The 19,014-nt window shown below is 42.4% G+C and overlaps 1 protein-coding gene across 1 annotated transcript in view; it reads left to right on the top strand.

Moving 5' to 3' along the window:
• Nucleotides 1-19,014, top strand: part of MAD1L1 (mitotic arrest deficient 1 like 1) — a 373,028-nt gene that overhangs the window by 169,634 nt on the left and 184,380 nt on the right. The window contains exon 13 of the mRNA XM_059826248.1: nucleotides 16,648-16,704. Within this exon, the coding sequence (XP_059682231.1) occupies nucleotides 16,648-16,704 (57 nt within the window). The remainder of the gene's footprint in view (nucleotides 1-16,647; nucleotides 16,705-19,014) is intronic.

Raw genomic sequence — 19,014 nt, forward strand, 5'->3', positions numbered from 1 at the left:
GTTCTCAATTTGTTTAAACGGCCATAATGGCTATAGCTTTGACAGATGTACACTCAAATTTCAGTTCTATTCAAGACCACATTAAAAATGGAACTGATTTCTGCTTTAAAGCATTGATTTTTATCTATTCTGTGTTCTCTTGCCTGCATTCCACACTTCAGACTTGCAAACACGAGTTCTTGTAACATTAGCTTTACTTCCGTTTGGAAAATTATAGAAACAGCTCATTTTCCGTTGGAAAGCTGATTCTTGGAAGAGTTGCTAAACCTAAATATTTTTAATTTTTAAAGGAAGTCAACAAGAAGCTTGAAAGATTACATGTTATACTATTATTGGTGTATAAAAACCCAATGATAAGTTTAGTAGCTATGAACAGAGTAATTATTTTGTAGAGGTTATTTTAAGTATCTTGTGTAATGGAAGAGTTTTTTGAGGCTTCTTTGCATAAAGACTGCCACTGTATGTTATTTATGTACACAAAGAAATGATTAATGTCTGTATCCGTATTAATTTATGGGAGTATGTCTTGAGAGCCCACACAAACTGTGAATTTTTCTTGAAGTCAGAGCTGTGCAATGCAGTTGGGAACTGGCCTATGGTAGCGACCATAAACCAATGATCTTTACTTTATGTGGCACATATTATTGCTAAGCTAGTTGTTACCAGCACTACTATATTCTGACTACTCTTAATTTTATTGATAGTTTGTTCATACAGATGCACTGTTCTTCACTTTCTAATCATCTGGTTTATTCCCTTTTATAAGAGGTCATTTCATTAGTGGAAAATGCAGCCTTAGGATAGATCAGTTCCCTGACCTGATTTCTCAAATATTCAAATAAAATGTGTGCTCCTTTGACCTCCGTGGATCCAGCAAAATAAGGTTGCTGGTTTCTGAAGCGTTCTGTGACCTTTTGCATGAAGAAAGGTGTTACGGACAGCTAGGAGTGACGTCTGCATGACTGTGGTGACAAACCCATATTTCTCTAGGTGGGAACATTCAGGCAGCGGCTAAACCATGTTTGGTTGTTTTTCGCCTTCCGTGCATGTGGGTATGAAAGGGCAAGAGCACCCGCTTGCAGACTGCTGCAAGGAGACCCCCCGCTTGTTCAGAGAGCCTCGGCTGGAGGTACCCGGGGCTCTGACGCTACCTTTCTTACTAGGTGGAGATTGCGCTGTCTGTGCCGTTTGCTGAAAGATCAGCTGAGTGTACTGAATTGTATCTCAGCTGCAGCATGGCGGCACACAGAGCTGTTGAAAAGAGAGAAGTTGTTTACATTATGTATGATATTGATTTAATGTAGAGTTGCTCATTGTGCTTGGCAGAGGCTGCCTGGGGGCTGTGATGAGTGCAGAACTACCTGTGCAGATGTATGTAATTCCTGTGGATGTTTATAGAAGTATAAAATACATGATTAGTCTTAAATTCTTTCAACATACATGATACCAAACATTCCAAGCTTGTTTGAAAGTGTCAGTTAACTTTTTTAATTTATTACTCCTACCAAAAAGCACATGTGAATACATACCTACATGTTCCTAGTGCACGTTCGGGAAAGCATATCTAAAGAACTCTAGATGACTGACTTTATGCTCTTAAAATAACACAGTGTCTTAGGCTAATTCTACAGGCTTTTTATTGCTTTGCTGTTTAGGTGCGTTTCTGAAGAGAGTAGCTATATAGAGAAATGACATTTATCTTCACAGTGCAGCGTGACCTTGTTGTTCATAAGGGACATTTCCTCTCAAGATAATGAGCACCTTTTTATTTAGGCTGGGCAAGACCCAAATTCATTGTATCTGATTTCTACAGCTCATCAACACTTTACACATTAGTGTAATTATTGCGGGTACTAATTTCTGTTGCATTTCACTTGCTCTTTGGATTCTGCTTGTTCTTGTTTCTGAACAGCAAAGGGGATTGAGAGAAGGAAAATGTCACCCTCGAGTCTTCATGAACATCTGGGAGCTACTGCATGGCACAAATAGGGCCACTCCTACAACAAATGTACGGTTTATATACCCTTCCTATATGGGCTCTTCCACAAAGAGTGAGTCACCGTTTTGGCACGTATCAGCCTAGGTTGGACAAGCAAGCTGGTGTTGCCCTGAGGTCAGCCACTTTTAGGCAAAGGTAAATCTTTGTAGCTGTTTATCTGCTTGGTTAAGAAGAAAGAAAATTTAAGTGGGAACAGAAGGCTAAAAAAAAGTGTTCACAGTTCTTACTTGCAAATATTTACAGAAGGGAGCTATCTGTCATGCTCCATGTTGCCTTACCCCAGCTCTATTGCTTGATTTAATTTTGCCTGCGGCATTAGCTGTGTGTGTACTCACCGCATCCCTTGTAACGCCCATCCACCAGTGAGCCTGTACACACCTCTGAAATAGCACTGCCAGCCTCAGGCATCCCATGCTGTGCGATGGAGGAGCAATTCAATATGTCTTGTACCTTTGTGGCAGGAGCTAATAACTGAGATTATCTTGGCATATGTTCTGACTTCTTTCCTTTCCTTGCCAAATGGAGATCTTTTCTGTTTCTATAGCACGGCTTTGCTAGACAGGCATTCAGGTGCGAGGAAACTCAAAGGTTTCTAATGGGACCATCAAGCTGTTTCACCTTTTGCCTTGTCAGTCTGCATTTGCTAGAGCGAGAAGCGATTGTGAGTTGCTGGATTGCTTTCCTGAAATGAGTTGCTGTTTGGTTCACTCAGAGAAGATAAATGCTCGCATCTCAAAAATATCATCCTGTCTGGCATCTTTGTTGGCAGACTCAGCTGAAGGGCCAAGGAACGAATGGACCATGTCCAAGATAAAATTGCAGTGCTCCCTCTGGAGTTAATCCTTTCAGCCCAAAATTGAGAAGCACTGATGGGGCAACATAAGGAAATACGCACTTCTGTTCCTTCTGCTGTATCTGTTTTATGGATGAACAAAGGACTTCAGCCCCAGATTGATTAATCCAGCACTTTGCCCTCACAGTAACTCTCCTGCAAGTTTAGCAATGAAAATTAAACTGATAGTTGGCAAACACAGAATACACATCACGCCTGTGCTATGCAAGGATGGTTTGTTTACTTCTTCTGTTCGTGTCAGTGCAGTTGGGTTTTTTTGGCCCTTGCATACCCTTTCCAAACCTTTTCTTAAGAAAGGGAAGATATTAACTGATGGAGTTTAAAAGTTTGAATTACAGGCCATTTTGATAGCCGCCTTCTCCTCCCTACAGGAGAAAACTGTACTACTCCTCTTACTTTGAGAAAGCTGTAAATCTGTGCAGGGCTGGCATGGGATAAGCCTCCATCCCCACAGAGGAGAAGGCTCTGAGGAGGTCCTGGGCTGCTCACTGGCAAACTCCACGGGCCGGACAAGATGTGCCATGGAGTTGCAAGGAAGGACTTTACAGCAATAGTGAAGAACCTTAAAGCTAGTCAGACTCCTTGGAAAGAGAAACCAGCAGGTTTTCTGCTCCTTGGATTCTGTGAGAGCCTCCTTCAGGCTTGAAAGAAGGAGCGTAGGATTCAGAGGAGTAATTAAAAAGAGTAAGTAAGTTGGGTGCTTTGATGAATGCCGGCAAGCTGGAGACTGGGGATGTTGTGGGCAGTCAGACTAGCTGTGGGGGAGAGGAGGAGAGTGAGCAGACAGGTTGAAACAAGAGCTGTGAAATAAAAATTCCAGTTATTTTGAGAAATGGTTATTCAATATTATAAAATGGAGTTTATTAGAAATTTTCCTACAAATGCTTTCCAGAAACTAGAACCTCTCTGGGAATGACTCAGATTCCCCCAGCTCTGTTGTTTGTTGACAAGAGTGTTTTCACCTTTCTTATGATGTGGATGGCTGCTTAACTTAAGTAGTTTTGAGTCCACTCCTATTTTGGATGACTCTTACCACAAGAGAGCTGTACCAACACTTCCAGTCCTTTACTTCAATGACTGTACTTAATAGTATGTTGAATCTGATATGTAGAAAAGACTAGAAGTTAGTCCAAGATGGCCCACAGGAGCTTGAGTTTTCAGATAAGACTTTTATGATAACATAAAAGCCTTCTTCAAATTGTGGGTATGTGGGGATCTTCAGGGTAGCCTCAGTCTTAAGTCACAAGCATGTTTTCCCTGTGTGCCCATGCTCTACACACCCACTTCAGTTTGCCTGCAGAAAGCAGTTCCATCACAACGTCGAGCCCGAGCGCTGTTTCTGAAGGAACTGCGCCAAAGTCAGCATCGTGGTTGAGTGTCATGTTCTGCATGTGATAGATGCTGCCTCTGTTACCTCTCTCTCCCTGCTTACCTCGAGTGTGGCACAGTTGCTAACTGATGCTCTGACATAGCTGTGTGCTTTCTCTCATCCCTCGTCCTTCAGTCCTCTGGAAAACTAGAGGCAAAAACGTATTTGTGCACTATACATTTGAACATCTTCATGTCTTTTTATCCCTCCTTCCCACACCCCATCACTTGCTGTTTCTTTATATTTTTACCACGTTTCTTCTACCTTGTTAGCCACCGCATCCCAACAAACGAGTAAGCAATAACAAGAGAAAACAAACAAAAAAAAAATCTTGCTGTTTCCTTCAAGTGCTTCGCTTTGCATTTGTTGCCTATTTATAGATTATTCATTTAAACTACAGTGGCAGTCAGTCAGAAATGTGGAGAATCCTTCTTTCAAGAGTATGCCAAGAGAGGATCTTTTTAGTTTGTTTGCTTTTTTGTGATTTTTTGCTGGAGCCTCCATGGTGTGCTTAAATTCCAGTGGGATTTGATTATTTTGAATAAATTCTCAAATAAAAGTAGAAGAGTTTTGCTCCTCTTCAAGAAAGTTAGAGGAGCATGACCATGGTGCCCAGGGATGTTTGATTTTATTTGAGGGTGGTAAAAATGTATTTTACACAATTTTTTGCTTCCAGTTGTCATCTTGGAGGATTTTTTACTTTTTCAGTGTAAGGACTGTCTTTGGATAGAGGTACTGTTAAGCCCCTTTTTTTCCCCCCTACAACTTAAGGCAAATTCTGGCTCTAAATGCTATTCTGTTTGTAGTAGAAAACAACGAGGTATAGTAGTATAATTGTAAATTGTGACTGCCTCTGCGGTGCTGCAACGGATCTTGGTGCTTTGATTTCTCCTTTTGTTGAGCAGGGTTGGTGCTAATCATCTTCAGTGCCTCACGGGGCGTTGGAGAGGCGGGAAGTTTATACTGGCATATCCCAAACAGGGAGGCAGGAGTTGCGGGTGAGACACAAGTACATCACAGGTGAGATGTTGCATGAGACCTACATTAATAAACTCGGTTGGACTTTTGCTGGCTCCGTGGGATGTGCTGAGGTGTGGAGCGTTGCCAGGGTTTTTGAAGTGAAGTTTGTCTGCAAGGAGGCTGGAAACCACTGATTTATGCAATAGCTGGAAATGTAAGTGCTAGTGCCCTCCTTCAAGGGTAGGAGCTCTTTGTTGTGGGTCGGTACGTGTTGGGAAAAGATACTTTGCAATTTTTTTTTTTTTAATGCCGCATATTACTGGTAAGGACTAAGGGTTTTTTTGCTTTTCCAAAACAGATTTAGAAAGCAAATGCTGTTTTAAACTGGGTCTCTGCATTTGCCAGAGCCTCTGTAAAATGGTTTTAGCAGCCGGTAGCTGTACTAGTTTGGGGTTTTTTTCCCCCTTTTTTGTTCCCCCCTTACTGCTCGTTGTTTTTATGCCATGATACCCTGGCAGGACAACCAGGATGGGGCAGAGCCTTCTGAGGGGCTGACCCAGAGAACAGGTATGAAATTTCTGCTTGGCCTCAAGTATGAATATACCTTCTGCGTCGAAGAGGAGATTCTCTCTGCTAAACTTGCCTGGCTCACAGTGCTGTACAGATAACACAAGAAAATGAAGGTACAGAGTGAAGGAGGAGAATTATCCTATCACGGGAGGCGAGATGAAAAACCAAATAGGAGTTGATTCTTTGCTCTGGACCCTCCTAGGTCAGTTGTGTTCAGAGCAGCCATCTGCGCAGATCAGCTGTGCTAAGCACGCTGTGACATTTGGAAATCCCTGTCTGGAAGGGGAATTGAGCAATGAGCTTCTGCTAATTATAATAGCTATGTTTAAAATGTAATGTTTGCTTTATTAAGCAAAATCCAACTACACACCCAGACTAGAGACTGGAAATACTCTGGCAGCAGAGGAGACGGGTCCTCAGCAAACGTGTTCCCAGGACGAAAGCAAGGGCAATACAAGCATTGCTTCATCAGAGCAAACATTGCGCAATCTTGTCCGGGAGGTGAGCGTTGTTACCTAGCAACTTCCAAGAGTGTTTCAAATTTGTTGGAGACCCTCCGAGGCTTAGGCACTTTACCCACTGTTCTGCTGGATGCCAGAAATACGCTGGCTGTAATTTCGCAAGCCAAGGGCAGTGCTGGCTTAAACCTCTCCCTGACCTTTATTTGAGCTAGCACAACCTGTGCAGTAGTACAGAGAACCAGGACAAGAAACCAAACTAGTTTAAAATTAAATCAGAAGAAAAAGAAGTTTGATTTAAACACGGTTCTTCACTTGCCCGATGTCGTTTGCCGGCTGGCTCGCCACAGTTGCACTGGGAAGTTGTGCTGACATGCCTGAGGGCTCCTGTTGGGGAGTGTGTTTGTGTGGATAGCAGTGAGGTACAGTGAGGGACGGGGCTCACAGCACACATATATCATTAAATACATCTTTTCTGAACTGTCACCACACATCACCAGCTGCCAAACAGCCTTGGGCAGCTTAGAGGAAGGTCCTACCATTGAGTACTCAGGGGTGTTAAGGTCAGTATGAGTTGTTCAGTAGCCTTGTTTTAATAGTTGGAAAGGTTAACTGAAGCAATTGTGATATTCAGAGACTTGTATAAAAAGAAAACCACAGCTCTACAGCTGTTTAGCTTCCAGTATTCTTTGTTTTATCCAGCTACCGACCTTCTGGCTGGGGTCTAATCCATGCACAAAACCCTCTTCCTCAACACTGCTTCCGTTTGGGGCAGAGGCTTTCCACCCACACCACTTTTGTCTGAATTTGTATTCAGATTCTAACTCCCCTGAAAGGCTGCTTTTAACTCATAACCAAGTATTAGTGTTTCTCTCCGAAGGTACTGGCCATCCACTCATGTCTTCAGAAGCATTGCCACCCTTAGGCTATAATGGTGTAGAGACCTCTCCTTCTTGGCAAGCAAGAATATTTTCCAGGTATTCAACTGTCAGCTCACTGAAAAGAAAATGTTGCTTTATGGCTGGTGGACTGACGATAGCTCTTTATACCTTTAAATTAAAAGTGACACACTCATATAAATCATAACAGTACTGTATGCAAACACAGTGCCTGGATCCAGAGTAGTTATGAGATGACAGTGAATTGGGGTGAGTACCCTTATTCTTGACTTTGAGAAGTGCAGTGACAATGAATCATTCTTAGTGATGAGATTCAGCAGTGCTGACTCATCGGGCTGAAATTAGAAGGGCTTTTTTAGGTAGAGATGTAATTCCACCATTTTTTCTGATGAATGGATAAGAGTGAATGTTTTTGTTGGTTAATTTACAGACTTCATCAAATAAATGTTGTTTCTTTCCCTCTAGCTATCAAACCTAGTCGGAGGCAACTGACAGGGAGAACTTGGATCCAGGGAGGTGATACTGGAAAAGATGCGTAGGAAGGAATGGCAGAAAAGTTCACAATTTGGTAGAGACGCTGGGTGTCATATTGCCACCACTTCTAGTTTTTGAGATTCCCTTTTCCTGGGTTTGGTGAGTGCTAATGTTTGCTTTCATCAAGACAGGGGTTTTGGAGCCTGAAGTCATTCTGCTGATAATCTGAAGGAGGCAAAAAATAAAAAAAAAAAAAATCCTGGAGTTAAAATTTTGACAGAAAATTAAATAAATGCACAAACATTTCCTCCCCCTTTTCCCAACCAACTTCGTTATTACATCTGTTCCCGTTAGCTACTGTGTCTTCTGCTTGTGGTCTCTATCACTGTTTCCCAGTTCAAGAAGGGTTAATACAACCTGAAGAAAACATCGTGCTCACCAGATCCCAGAACTGCTTATAGTACCTGTTTTCAGATCACTTAAACAGCAATGAATAACTAGATTCCCAGAGGTGCTACATGCGTTTCAGAATCTGGTGCTGGTATCCCTTCATTTCAGCTTTAGAGATTTGATCACAGCCCAGTAAAATTAATTCTCTTTAGTGTCCTCCAAACGATTTGTATTCCTTTCCCTTTTTGCTATTTCCCTGTGGAATGGGCTGATACTCTCCTAATGTTTTTTGGTTGCACTAATATATTAATAATCTGTTTTACTCCTGGCAAGAGATTTGCAGTCAACCCTCAATAGACAGATTTTATGCCTGGCTATCTGTCTGTTGTTGGGTTAAAATTTTTGCTAGGGGAGCAGCAAAAGAGAAGGGACTCCCTGCTACGACTGCACACTCAGCTGCTTTTCTGAGGTAGGAAATACTTCTGAGCCCACAAAGAGGATATTAGTGGCAGAGGCTTCTCTGATGGGTGTTCCAGTGATGGGGAATGACTCCTTGGGAGAGTCCATCAGCATCCGGCAGTCACTCGTGTGTGTCCGGGATATGCTGTACTGGCCGACTGCATAATGCTCGAAGCAATTGGCTTGGCAGAGTTTCATCAGTCAGGCTGCCCTTTGCTGTTGAGGAAGCAGCTTCAAACTCACATTTTTCAGTTGGCAATGTATCCTCTCCCCAGGGGCTGCAGCACCGTTTGATTAGGATGGAGGGAAGGAGACCTATTGCAAAAGTGTATTATTCCCAGCAGAGCGGTGCTAATCTTTCGGTCTCTGTGCTCCTTCTTAGCAAGGTGTTGAATGAAAACATCAAGGAGAAACAGGAGGAGAGAGGAGCCACTCAGCTGTTGCCCCTCAATCTCGCCGCAGCCTTGACTGCAGCTCAGAGAGTAAAACAACAAATGCTTGCTCTTGTTTTGAGGCGTTTTTTCAAATCTAATGCTTTTTTGTCACATGAAAAATCTGATAACACCTGAGCCCCTTATTTTCCTACCTACCTGCACCTACCTGCTTTCTTTGTAAGTGTTTCAGTCTGGCATAGGTCTGTCTGGTCTCCAGGGACTCATCCTTTCCTGAATATAATGCTCTGCATTTTTCTATCTCCCAGTTTGCTTCGGTACTGTGTTCCCTACCTGGCAGCATCTGCCTGGGAGATTACGCGAACAGCGTTGATGGAATAGATTTGGAGAAGTTCAGAATCTTTCTCCAAGTTTTACATTTTATTGCAGTTGTGAAGGTCACCTTTGCTTTGAGGATCAGGGAGATTAGGTTACCACCACCTTTGAATGCGGAGGTGCTCGAGTTCTGCACTTAATATGGTGCTTAATCCTTTTACTGCCCGAGTGGGGTGGCCCGTCAGGTGCGTTTTGTGTCAATAGTGGCACCTTGTGCTCAGAGATTACCTTCGGTCAAAGGTTTTTGGATGGTTTTACAGAGTAAATATTATCTTTACCTTAGAGAGGGTGGGAAAAAAGGAGTTTCAGAGAGTTTAGTACTTTGCCCTGGGTCTCTCAGCAGTTGTTAGGCAGAGTGGGAACAAAAGCCAGGTCTCTGCTGCAGAACTATGCAGCATTATTTTAAGCTAGGTCAAGTGACTTGCCAGGAATAAGGATGTGGGCAATTTCTGCTTGAAATCTCATCTTCCCTGTATCAGTTGTTCCACAGTGACTTTATTTACACCTCTTTCCTATAGCATAGCCAGCAAGAATTTGGGGTGATTTCATTATAATAAACTTACTGTCAAGAATTCTTGACATTACTAAGTGACTGTGTCTCTTAAAAGAGAAGAGAGATGGGTCTGTCCTTGAGACTTAAGAGCAAGAGAAAGATTTGGTTATTATCTCTTTGTCCAGTGAATCTTGATAGTGTGTTGACAGGAGCCCATATCTTGCAGATGTTTTCCCTGTATCTTCAGTAATTATAACTACGATTTCAGCAATTTTTCAATTTGCAGTATCATCTTTTTGTTTAGCACCCAAGAGCTTTTGCTTGATTCAGCCTTCATTTTGGGAACCAGCTGCTTTCTGTCTCTCACTTGGGGGCGGCATTTCCCTGCTGCACATCAAATCCAGTGGAAAACTGGTTCTCAAAGAAGTAGCAGCTCTGGCTTTTTTGGTGAAAAACACCCTTCGCTACTCCGCACGGAGCAGTAGCCTTCAGCCCCGGGGTGTTGCCGTTTGCTGTGATGGCCGGGAGCACGAGTCCCTGTAGATGCGGCACATCTCGCTTGCAGGCATTCTAGTTTCCTGTCTTTTGTGTCCTTGCTTGGGGTAAAATTAAGAAGGACTAAATTACATGGAAAACCACATAAGCTGTGGCCTGAGACACATGCTTTTCGTTGAGCTGTAAGCCTGTCCATGTAATATAAATTATGTCAGTAAGTAATGGTCTCTGTTTTGTCTGCTGCAGCTTTTCTGCAAGTCCCAGTCAATGTTGCTTGACTGCATATAAATTTCTGAAACACATTCAAAAGGTGTTGGGGAATTTTCCCCTTCATCTTTGCATCAGACCGAGCCCCCTGCCACCTCCGATCCAGCTCCTGTAAGATAACATGGTGTTTTTGATGCTTTTGAGACAACACCAGAGTTTATTTGTAGCTGTTATTTCCCACTTTATAAAGGATATGCATTTCATTTTATAACCAGGAGAACTTTCTTGAGAACAGCAAAATTGAACCTGTAAAGCAGCAGGGAAGTTATTTGCCAATGTCTGATACTAAACTGTCTTCCTGCTTGTGATCTCAACTGATGCAATTTTGTGAAAGATCAGTAATTTCATCTACAAAGTGTCAAAATATTTTAAATTAGAACTGACCATTTAACCCAGTGTAATTTTGTAGTGCACTTCAGAGATGCTAAAACAATACTGTACTGCTACCAATCTGCAGTAATGGTGTGCTAATGGATTGAAGGCGGAAGGTAGCATGTTCTAAATGGATATATAACTTTAAAGTATAAACAGGCAAATGCATGCATTAACTGTTGAAAGCTGAATCCCATGGGTGAGATTTCAGATTGAACACTAATGAAAATTTCATTTCAGTTCTCACAATATTTTAATATGCAGGATCACAGTATGCAAATAAACTGAAGTCTAACTGCAAGTGGCTGATGAGTTACTTCTGTCTCAGTCTCTGCCACCCCCATATATAAGCTGTCTGTGGCTTTTGTGAAATCAAAGTTTTCCTCCTGTTTTCACTACAAGCCAGAATCTTGTGAAAATATATTTGTGTGCAAGATAATTAGTGACTGCAACCTTCTCTTCAGTGTTCTCATTATATTCCTCTATTGTTCCATGTAACTCATCAGCATGGTGCATAGAGCTATATGTTTTTAAATTTATGATTTAATTGTAATTGTTACAATCAGTGCCTTCCTTATCAGGATTGTCCTGGGAGTGCAGCCATGTTTTGGAGTTTCCTTCTGTATTGCAGCTGCAGCGTTGATGCACTGTATTTTCCTTGTGTCTCCTGAATCTGATAAAAGGAGGCGATGTTGTACTTTTTTTTCCTTCTTCCCCAGCTTACTGCATCAGATAAGATATGCTGGCTTGGACCCTGTTACAGGTCACATCGCATTTTAGCCGCACATTAAGGCCATCTAGCTTGAGCCAAGAAGCTTCGTCTTATAGCTTCTTTTGTAAGTGATTAGATAAATAAGTTCTGTGGAATTACCCTGCGAATGGGGGGCAGCCAGCACAAGGAAACTGAAATTATTTGGCATGTTAGAACAAGATTCCATATTTCTGTGATTGGAAGCCGATATTTCATTGTAAATTTAAATTGTGTGTTAACTTTCTCAAAGAGGAGGCAAGAATTTATCTCAGAAGTTAATTAATTTGAAATAGCTATTAATTAACATTATACCTAAATTTGCCACTCATCACACCTGCCTTGAATTTGCATACAACTGTTGCACATAAAATACTGCCAAGGGTGTCTTGGGCTTTGGCGTGCTGTAAAAATGCCACGTTTTGCAGCTGCGTTACAGCTCTGCCAGGCTGAACCTCCTCCCCTTCCCCTCCCGCGCGGTCGTGCTGCCCTTCCAACAAGTGGCCTTCCTTCTGGGCACCTGCAGCTGGGGTTTATAGCTGTGAAAGCACAACCCTGGAATAGGCAGCTATGTGTATTCCCAGGTATTTCACTCTGATGAGGAAGAATAAAAATGACTCTCTTTAATTTGAGGTGGTGAATGTGCTGCTTGTTTCTCTCCCTTGTAACGTACCTACGTTGTATTAATGCGTCTGTTAAGATAATCATGTTTTTTGATGACAGCATAAGACTAAAATGATGTTTCCAAATGAAGGTTGTTTTGATTTATTCCCTGTATGCAGCAAGCATAATTTTGCTTCCCTAACTCTTTGAAGCAAGCTTTAATTTTATGGCTTTGGCTGTTGCTACTACTGCGCTGGGCTGTACCTATGAGCTATTTAATGTGCAACATTGAGGAGTAAATTAATGCAGGTCCAGAAAGAGAGCGCTTCAATTTGCTAATTGCTTGTAGAGCGGAGGGTATTGTTGTGTAGAGAAAGACTGTTCATTAGAGATTGAGTAGCTCATTTTTTCCTACAAGTGAGTCCCCCATTTGAGCTGTTTGCCTATCGGTCAGGGCAGTCAGCTCACCTTCGGCCCCCGGAGAAGAGTGTGGGGCTGTTGATGCAATTGGTGTTACCACCTGCCTTGTCACCACCAGATTGCTTTAGGTTTCGCTCATTAAACCCTCCCTGACCAGCCTCCTCCAGTGTTGTCAGTGAAGGCTGACTTTTGGAAGGTATAGAAGACAAATTATTGATGCAGGGAAGCAAGCTAAACAATTCAGAGATGTCTCCTTAGGAGCCGAATCACTTCCTCTCCTTGGAAACCGTTCCCGCTCCTCTTTCAGCCCTGAGCCGCTGTATCCCGGTGAGGCCAGAGCACAGGTTATCTTTCCCTTCCTGCCGCTCTCTTTTGAGGATGATAGCAGCATTGACAGTAGATTACTGTGTTGTCATGTAAGATGAATGTTTTGAATTGACAAACCCTTTTTTTTGGAGGCTTAAAATAATTGACTGAATACTTGAGAGGATTTTTTTTTTTTCTACTTAGGCTACTTATTTGATTTTCTTTTACCTGGTTGTGTGGCCTTCAGTGGGCAAACTGGACTTTACATGTATTTGTATATCTGATTCTTAAACTCAGTATCTGTTTGCTTCTCAGATTTCTTAATGCTTGAGCTCGGTGATCTGTGGGAATTTAACGTGTATTACATAAAGAGAATTTCCTTGGAGCTTTAAGTTAACTTTTATGCATAGGCTGAAAATTCAACATGCCAAGTCTTTCCTACTGAGAGATTCCTGAGATACCAGGTGAATGCGATCGGTCGAAAAGCCTCTACAACAAAGCTGAGCTACCTAGAAGTAGGACATTGCTTTTCCCAGCGTGGAACTTGGAGATGGGGCTGACAAACTGCTCCAGCATCCGCTGCAGATAGCCCTCCCATAGCTGCTGGTGTAGAGCTCACGGGCTCTTGCGCACCATCTCCTCCCTAAGCCACCCTGCATGGCTCAGGCTCACTGCTCATGCTTCCCTTGGCTGCAAGTGGCCAGAGGTGACTGAACCAAGAGATCCAACAGTTCATTCCTGAAAAGGTAAATTCTAAGAAACTGTATAACACTATTTCTTTCAGATCTTTCCTGGTAAATGCCCGAAGCGGGGCTGGGTGCAGGGGCTCCGCACGCTGTCAGGCACCATTCCAGGGCCCTCTGCAGCTCCTTCCTTCCATGGCTGTGGTAGCTGGAAGCTCCTCCAAAGCACTCTGATTAAGTGAGGTGTGGGATAAGTTCAGAGCCTAATTTCTTCTTCATAATTAAATATGTGTGCATCTGTCATGCTGCTGGTGGTTAGGTTGTATTTTCTCGTGGCCTAGAAGGAATATGACAGTGAATCACTTTGCAAGCAGCTGTCCTCTAACAGCTGAGCTAGGTTCAATATTTGATTTAAGCTAATAAAAAGTCTGGGGTAGGGCTAATGTTTACAAACTGGATGTGATAAAGCATTTAGATCATCTGTTTTGCAGCCAGGCGAGAGCAGGCACAGGGCACCCCACCGAAAGTTTGGGCTTTGTCTTGTGCTTCTGCGCCTGCCCGCAGACGTGGGTGCGGGCAGTCGGGAGGGTCCCCGCTCCCGTCTGCGAGCACATCGGACAGCATCAGCTGTGCTGGAGAAGCCTCCTTGTTTCCAGCTGTATCATTGTAGCAGCTCTCAATGCATTAAATATGTCCCTTTTGCTCTTCTGTGAGAGTTGTAGTCAAACCATACGTTTAAAAATCTTTTAATCTTCATAAATCATTTCTTCCAGCAATCTAGTAAGTTTAGTTGCTGTTCTCTGAATTCCCACTAGTTAGCTGCTCTTCCCCTTTGAGATGAGCTGCCTAGAAGTAAATGCAATGAAGAAAACCTACTTTGTGATTTAATTCTTATCTGACTGCTGCTCCAAAAGTTTTTACAGCCTCTTCCTGAAGGAAAATATGTCAGGGTCTTTTCTATCCTTTTTTTCTGATTTTTATCAAGATCTTGTATTTTAAAATGCTCTTATACCATCTAGTGAAACAAGTTCCTACAGTGCTGTTGTCTTGATATTATAAAGGAAAATATTTCCACTGTGAAGGTGACAAAAGCTTGGCACAGGTTGCTCAGAAAGGTTTTGGAGTTTGCCTCCTTGGAGATTCTCGGAACCCAGCTGACCAAGAGCCCTCAGCATCCTGGTGCAGCCCACCCTGCTCTGAGCAGGGGATTGAACTGGCTGCTTCTGTTCTGAATTACTCCGTGATTCTATAGAAGGCTGCACTAACAGGAGGTTGAACAGAGAAATGACCCTCAAATTCAGGAGTGGTAGCTACTGTAAGCAAATATGTAATTCTTAGTGGCTCTTTACATCTAGTTTAGAATAGTCCAGTAGTTCCCATCTAAAGATCATCTTCATATAGGTAAGGCTAATAAATAAACCGAAAAGTTGGGGAGGGTTGGTAAAAAATATTCAGCCAGTCTTGGGGTGTTTTGCAGAGGCTATGCTAGCACCTCTCATAAATAACATCTCTGAGGGGATGTTTTCTAATTCTTCTCCATGTGACTCTCTTCTGGCTCCAGCCTGCTGGTGTAATTCTGCCTGATTCAATAGCAGTGGGGAAAAAAGTCTTTCCCAGATGTCTGCAAATTTATAGTTTCCTGATGTTTCAGCATCAAACTTGGTGATAATTCCATTTTTTCTTCTCACTTGCTTGTACACGCACTCCATGTTTGGTTGGGACTGGCATCTCCCGCGGTGTTCCATGAACGTGTTTCATTTCCCCATGCCAGGTCCCAGGCTTGTATTAAAACCCTTTTCATCTTATTTGAGTGTCTGTTCCCTAAATAACGTCACGTCGTCCCAGGTCCCGCAGAGCAAGAATCTGTAACTTTTTCAGTTTCCGCTGAGCTCTGGGGCCAGGGAAGTCTTGAACGTTTGCTTGTTTGTCTGCAAAATTGAATTTCTGCTGTGCTGAACCCTAAGACTGTAATTTTTTTGTTTGCTTGCATTTCAGTGCAGTTAGCCTTCAAGCTTAATGTTTTCCTTTTCATTATAATAAACAGCTTGCTGTTTGTCTCTGGTTTGGATGTAGTACTCAAAAGACCCATTTCATGTGTGGCGAGAGATTGTTAGAGGGACTCGCGAGGGTTTTAATAAATATCTGCTTCAAATTATGTGGTTTGTAGGAAAGTTTTTTTTTTTTAGTTTGTCTTGTTTGTTTACATTGTTGAAATTAGCTTCTCTGTCATCAGTTGTGACTATTTTTTGGGCTTTCTGCTAACCAGAGAAAGGCTGATTGCGGGCTAGCAAATTGTTGTGAAATAAAAGACGTGGGAAGTAATAACACTCAAGTAGTGTATGTGGCTTCTCTTGCCTCCGAAATACTCATTTCATTTAAAATCCTTTTTCATAAGCAAAACTCTGAAAGCTCCCCCTCTGAGTCAGATTCCCATTTCTCCCCAAATTATACAGGGATAACAAGGTATTTCCACTCTGGTTTGAGATTCTTTACATTTCAAATTTCCTCTTAAAAAAGAAAAAACCTTGCATCGGGACCTTTTCTCACAGAAATTCAGTAGGGTTATGTTCCCGAGAGGATTTGCTCTGTATTCTACCACAACAATTTTGATGGCTTTCAAAACCAAGCCTATATCCCAGAACTTCAACGGAACATTTTCCATGAAGTTTCTTCACAGACAAACACCCCTTTCAGGAGCTGTAGAACAAGCCTCTTCTTTCTCTGAAGTTAAGCTTGGCAGAATTGGGTGGGGTTTAGACCACTCTTCATGCAACTTCCAAAGAAATGGAGAGGAGGCGCAGTTCTCTGACTGGACCATGGGATTGAAATTTGGGATAGCTAATCCAGTGGATTTCCTCTCTGCAAGAAACCTTTCTTGTGTTTGTAGGCTTGGAACGGGATGCTGATAGGACATAACAAGACCCAACACTTATAATTCCTTTTCAATGCTGTGAAAATCATGTTGCCCTTGGTGGCTTTTTTAGTTGCAGGGGAAGAGTGCAGTCTTATTAAACTTCCAAAAATATGTCCTAGATGTAATTTTTTTTTTTTTTGTCTTGAAGGCTCAGCTGTCTCAAGTTCTGGAAGAAGTGGGAAATCATAAGCAAAGAGCAGAGATGGTAAGTGTTCATCCTTTGGGGTTTTTTTAATTGTTTTACGGAGCAGTAACATATGCAAAGTTCAGTTCATTTAAACAGTGGATCAGTTCCAAATATTCAGAAATGAATAGCAAATAAGCATTGTAAAAGTTTGTCTCACTATTGCTAGTCTTGGCACTCTCTGTCTCCGTACTCACCTGGAACACGCGTTGGATGAGATCTAGTGGTCTGTCTTCCTCTTTTTGGCAATTTGCTTTCTCTTTGTTAGCACTTCTATATCAGAAGCAAGCATTTAATTTCATACTGAATTAACTCCTTTCTTTGAGGGCCTTTGATTCAGTCTGAGGTGTGCAAAGGACAAACAGATGAGATGTGACAGAATTACCACAAACTAGTTTTTTAGAATATCTGTTAATTTTCTGCTGGGTTTGTCTATTTTATTGGCAATTCCCTCAAGGATCAAAAATAATAGAGGCCACAAAACCAGGCAGTAGGGAGGTTTATGTGCAGTTTCAAGGCTATTGTATGCAATTCTTCATACTCAGGAAGAAATAAGGTGTTGGCATTAAGCTGTTTCATTAACCAGTGGTTTTGCTAATGGGCGAGTTGTGGGATTCTTGCAACTTTTCTAGTCAGAAGAAAAACCTGAGCACTATCCAAGATGTAGACACTCATTCTGTAGGTGTGTTTTACATTGGATTAATTTTATTACTAATGAAAAAATGGGCATGCATCACTGGCTAGTAAGTAGGTGCTAAACAGACCTCTGCTCTAAAATCCAAATCACAAACTACAGTGCTAACACTAGTCTTTTTAGACTTCTGCTTAACTCTACTAGGGCACCGAAGGGCAGAACTGGCATGCCCCTGCTGTACTATTAATAGGTTGCCATATATCTGCTAGTTTCTTTTTTTTTAGGTTTGTTCTCCTTGCTGTTTCAACATCAGATTTTCTATAATGAAAGTGTTAATTGATTCTGGTTCTGGGGTGGTAGTCTTACATTGTGGACAAACATTTTTGTATGCTCAGCCGCTTTCCGTGGTGATGCAGGTCAGAACTGATATTTCCAAAGAAATCTGAGTTAATCCTATTTACCATCTGATCTCATTACATGCTGCCTTGTTATAGTTTTAAATTCTATACAATCAATTTTGTGTTGTGCTCGCTGGACGTATCAGAGGATAAATTTGCTGTTATGTTTTAAATGTTTTGATGTGTGTTGTTTTTAAACATTTCAAAGTTTTTCTTTTTGGCTCGTTAAGCCTGGATTTTGAGTTATTTGTTTGCCTTCAGAAGTTTGTCATATTAAACAGGCTAGCAGAGAGCTGGAGAAACTGGAACTTCCAGTGTTAAAGCATTAATTGGTGTTGTGCATCATCCATCAGCAGAGGATAAAGCAGCAGTCAGTGTTCAGTGCCTATTCCCAAGGGTTACTCAGCGGAAAACTGCAGGTCTTGTGATCTTCCAGTAAAGCTTACATCAATCTCATATGAATAGGCTGTATTCTGTAGTGCTTTAGACGATGGATTGCAGATTGTGAGGTGTGGGCTTTATTCAGCATTTTGAATTTTGTTCAGTAAATATAAGCAAATTGCTTCAAACAGAGGAAGAGAGACTGGTTTTCCTCTTTTCCCCTTTTGAGGAGAAACGTAGTTCCTTCTTTTCAGTGGTGGTAGATGGTTCTCCTCCATCCCCGGGTGAAATCTCCCTGGTAGGGAAAAATGTGTCACTTCTTCTATTCTACAATGTTAGAGGTGGCAGAGGTCTGTCCCCTTTGGATGGGGCTCTTCCAGTAGCTGCCTGCCCAAGGACTCCAGCACTCGTCTGTCAGCCCCCCTCTCCTCCCTGCCGTCCAGCAAAATCTTCTTTATGTGGTTTTTCCCCCCCTCTCCAGATCCGTGTTTCACCTGGATGGCCTTATATTTTCAGACTCCTTTAGAGCTGACACTTCAGCAATTGTTTGCTGATTTGGATTCCTGGCATCTTGCCTTCCTTTTCATCCCTCTCCCCCTTTTTCACCTGTGATCCGCTGCCTGTTAGTTTGATGTTAAGCCTCCGCGGCTGGGGGGATGCAGAAGGGCTCGTCCTGCTCTGGGTGCTGACAGATGCGGATATTGCTTTTCATCAGCCCTTCTGCAAACAGGCTTCTGGCCCTAAGTGAAAGGGAATAAACACCTGTCAGGTGCTATCGTACAGTCTGCTGGGTCTTTGGGCTGCTTCTGGGATAAACCTCTGTGGAGGTGACATCTCTACTGCCGCCCTGAAGAGTGCTAATGGCTTTGCCACCCTCCCCAGAGCACTGGAAATGAAGCGATGTGCTTTGGGGCTGGA

The sequence above is a fragment of the Gavia stellata genome, chromosome 18 (assembly GCF_030936135.1).
Source record: "Gavia stellata isolate bGavSte3 chromosome 18, bGavSte3.hap2, whole genome shotgun sequence".
Taxonomy (NCBI): domain Eukaryota; kingdom Metazoa; phylum Chordata; class Aves; order Gaviiformes; family Gaviidae; genus Gavia; species Gavia stellata.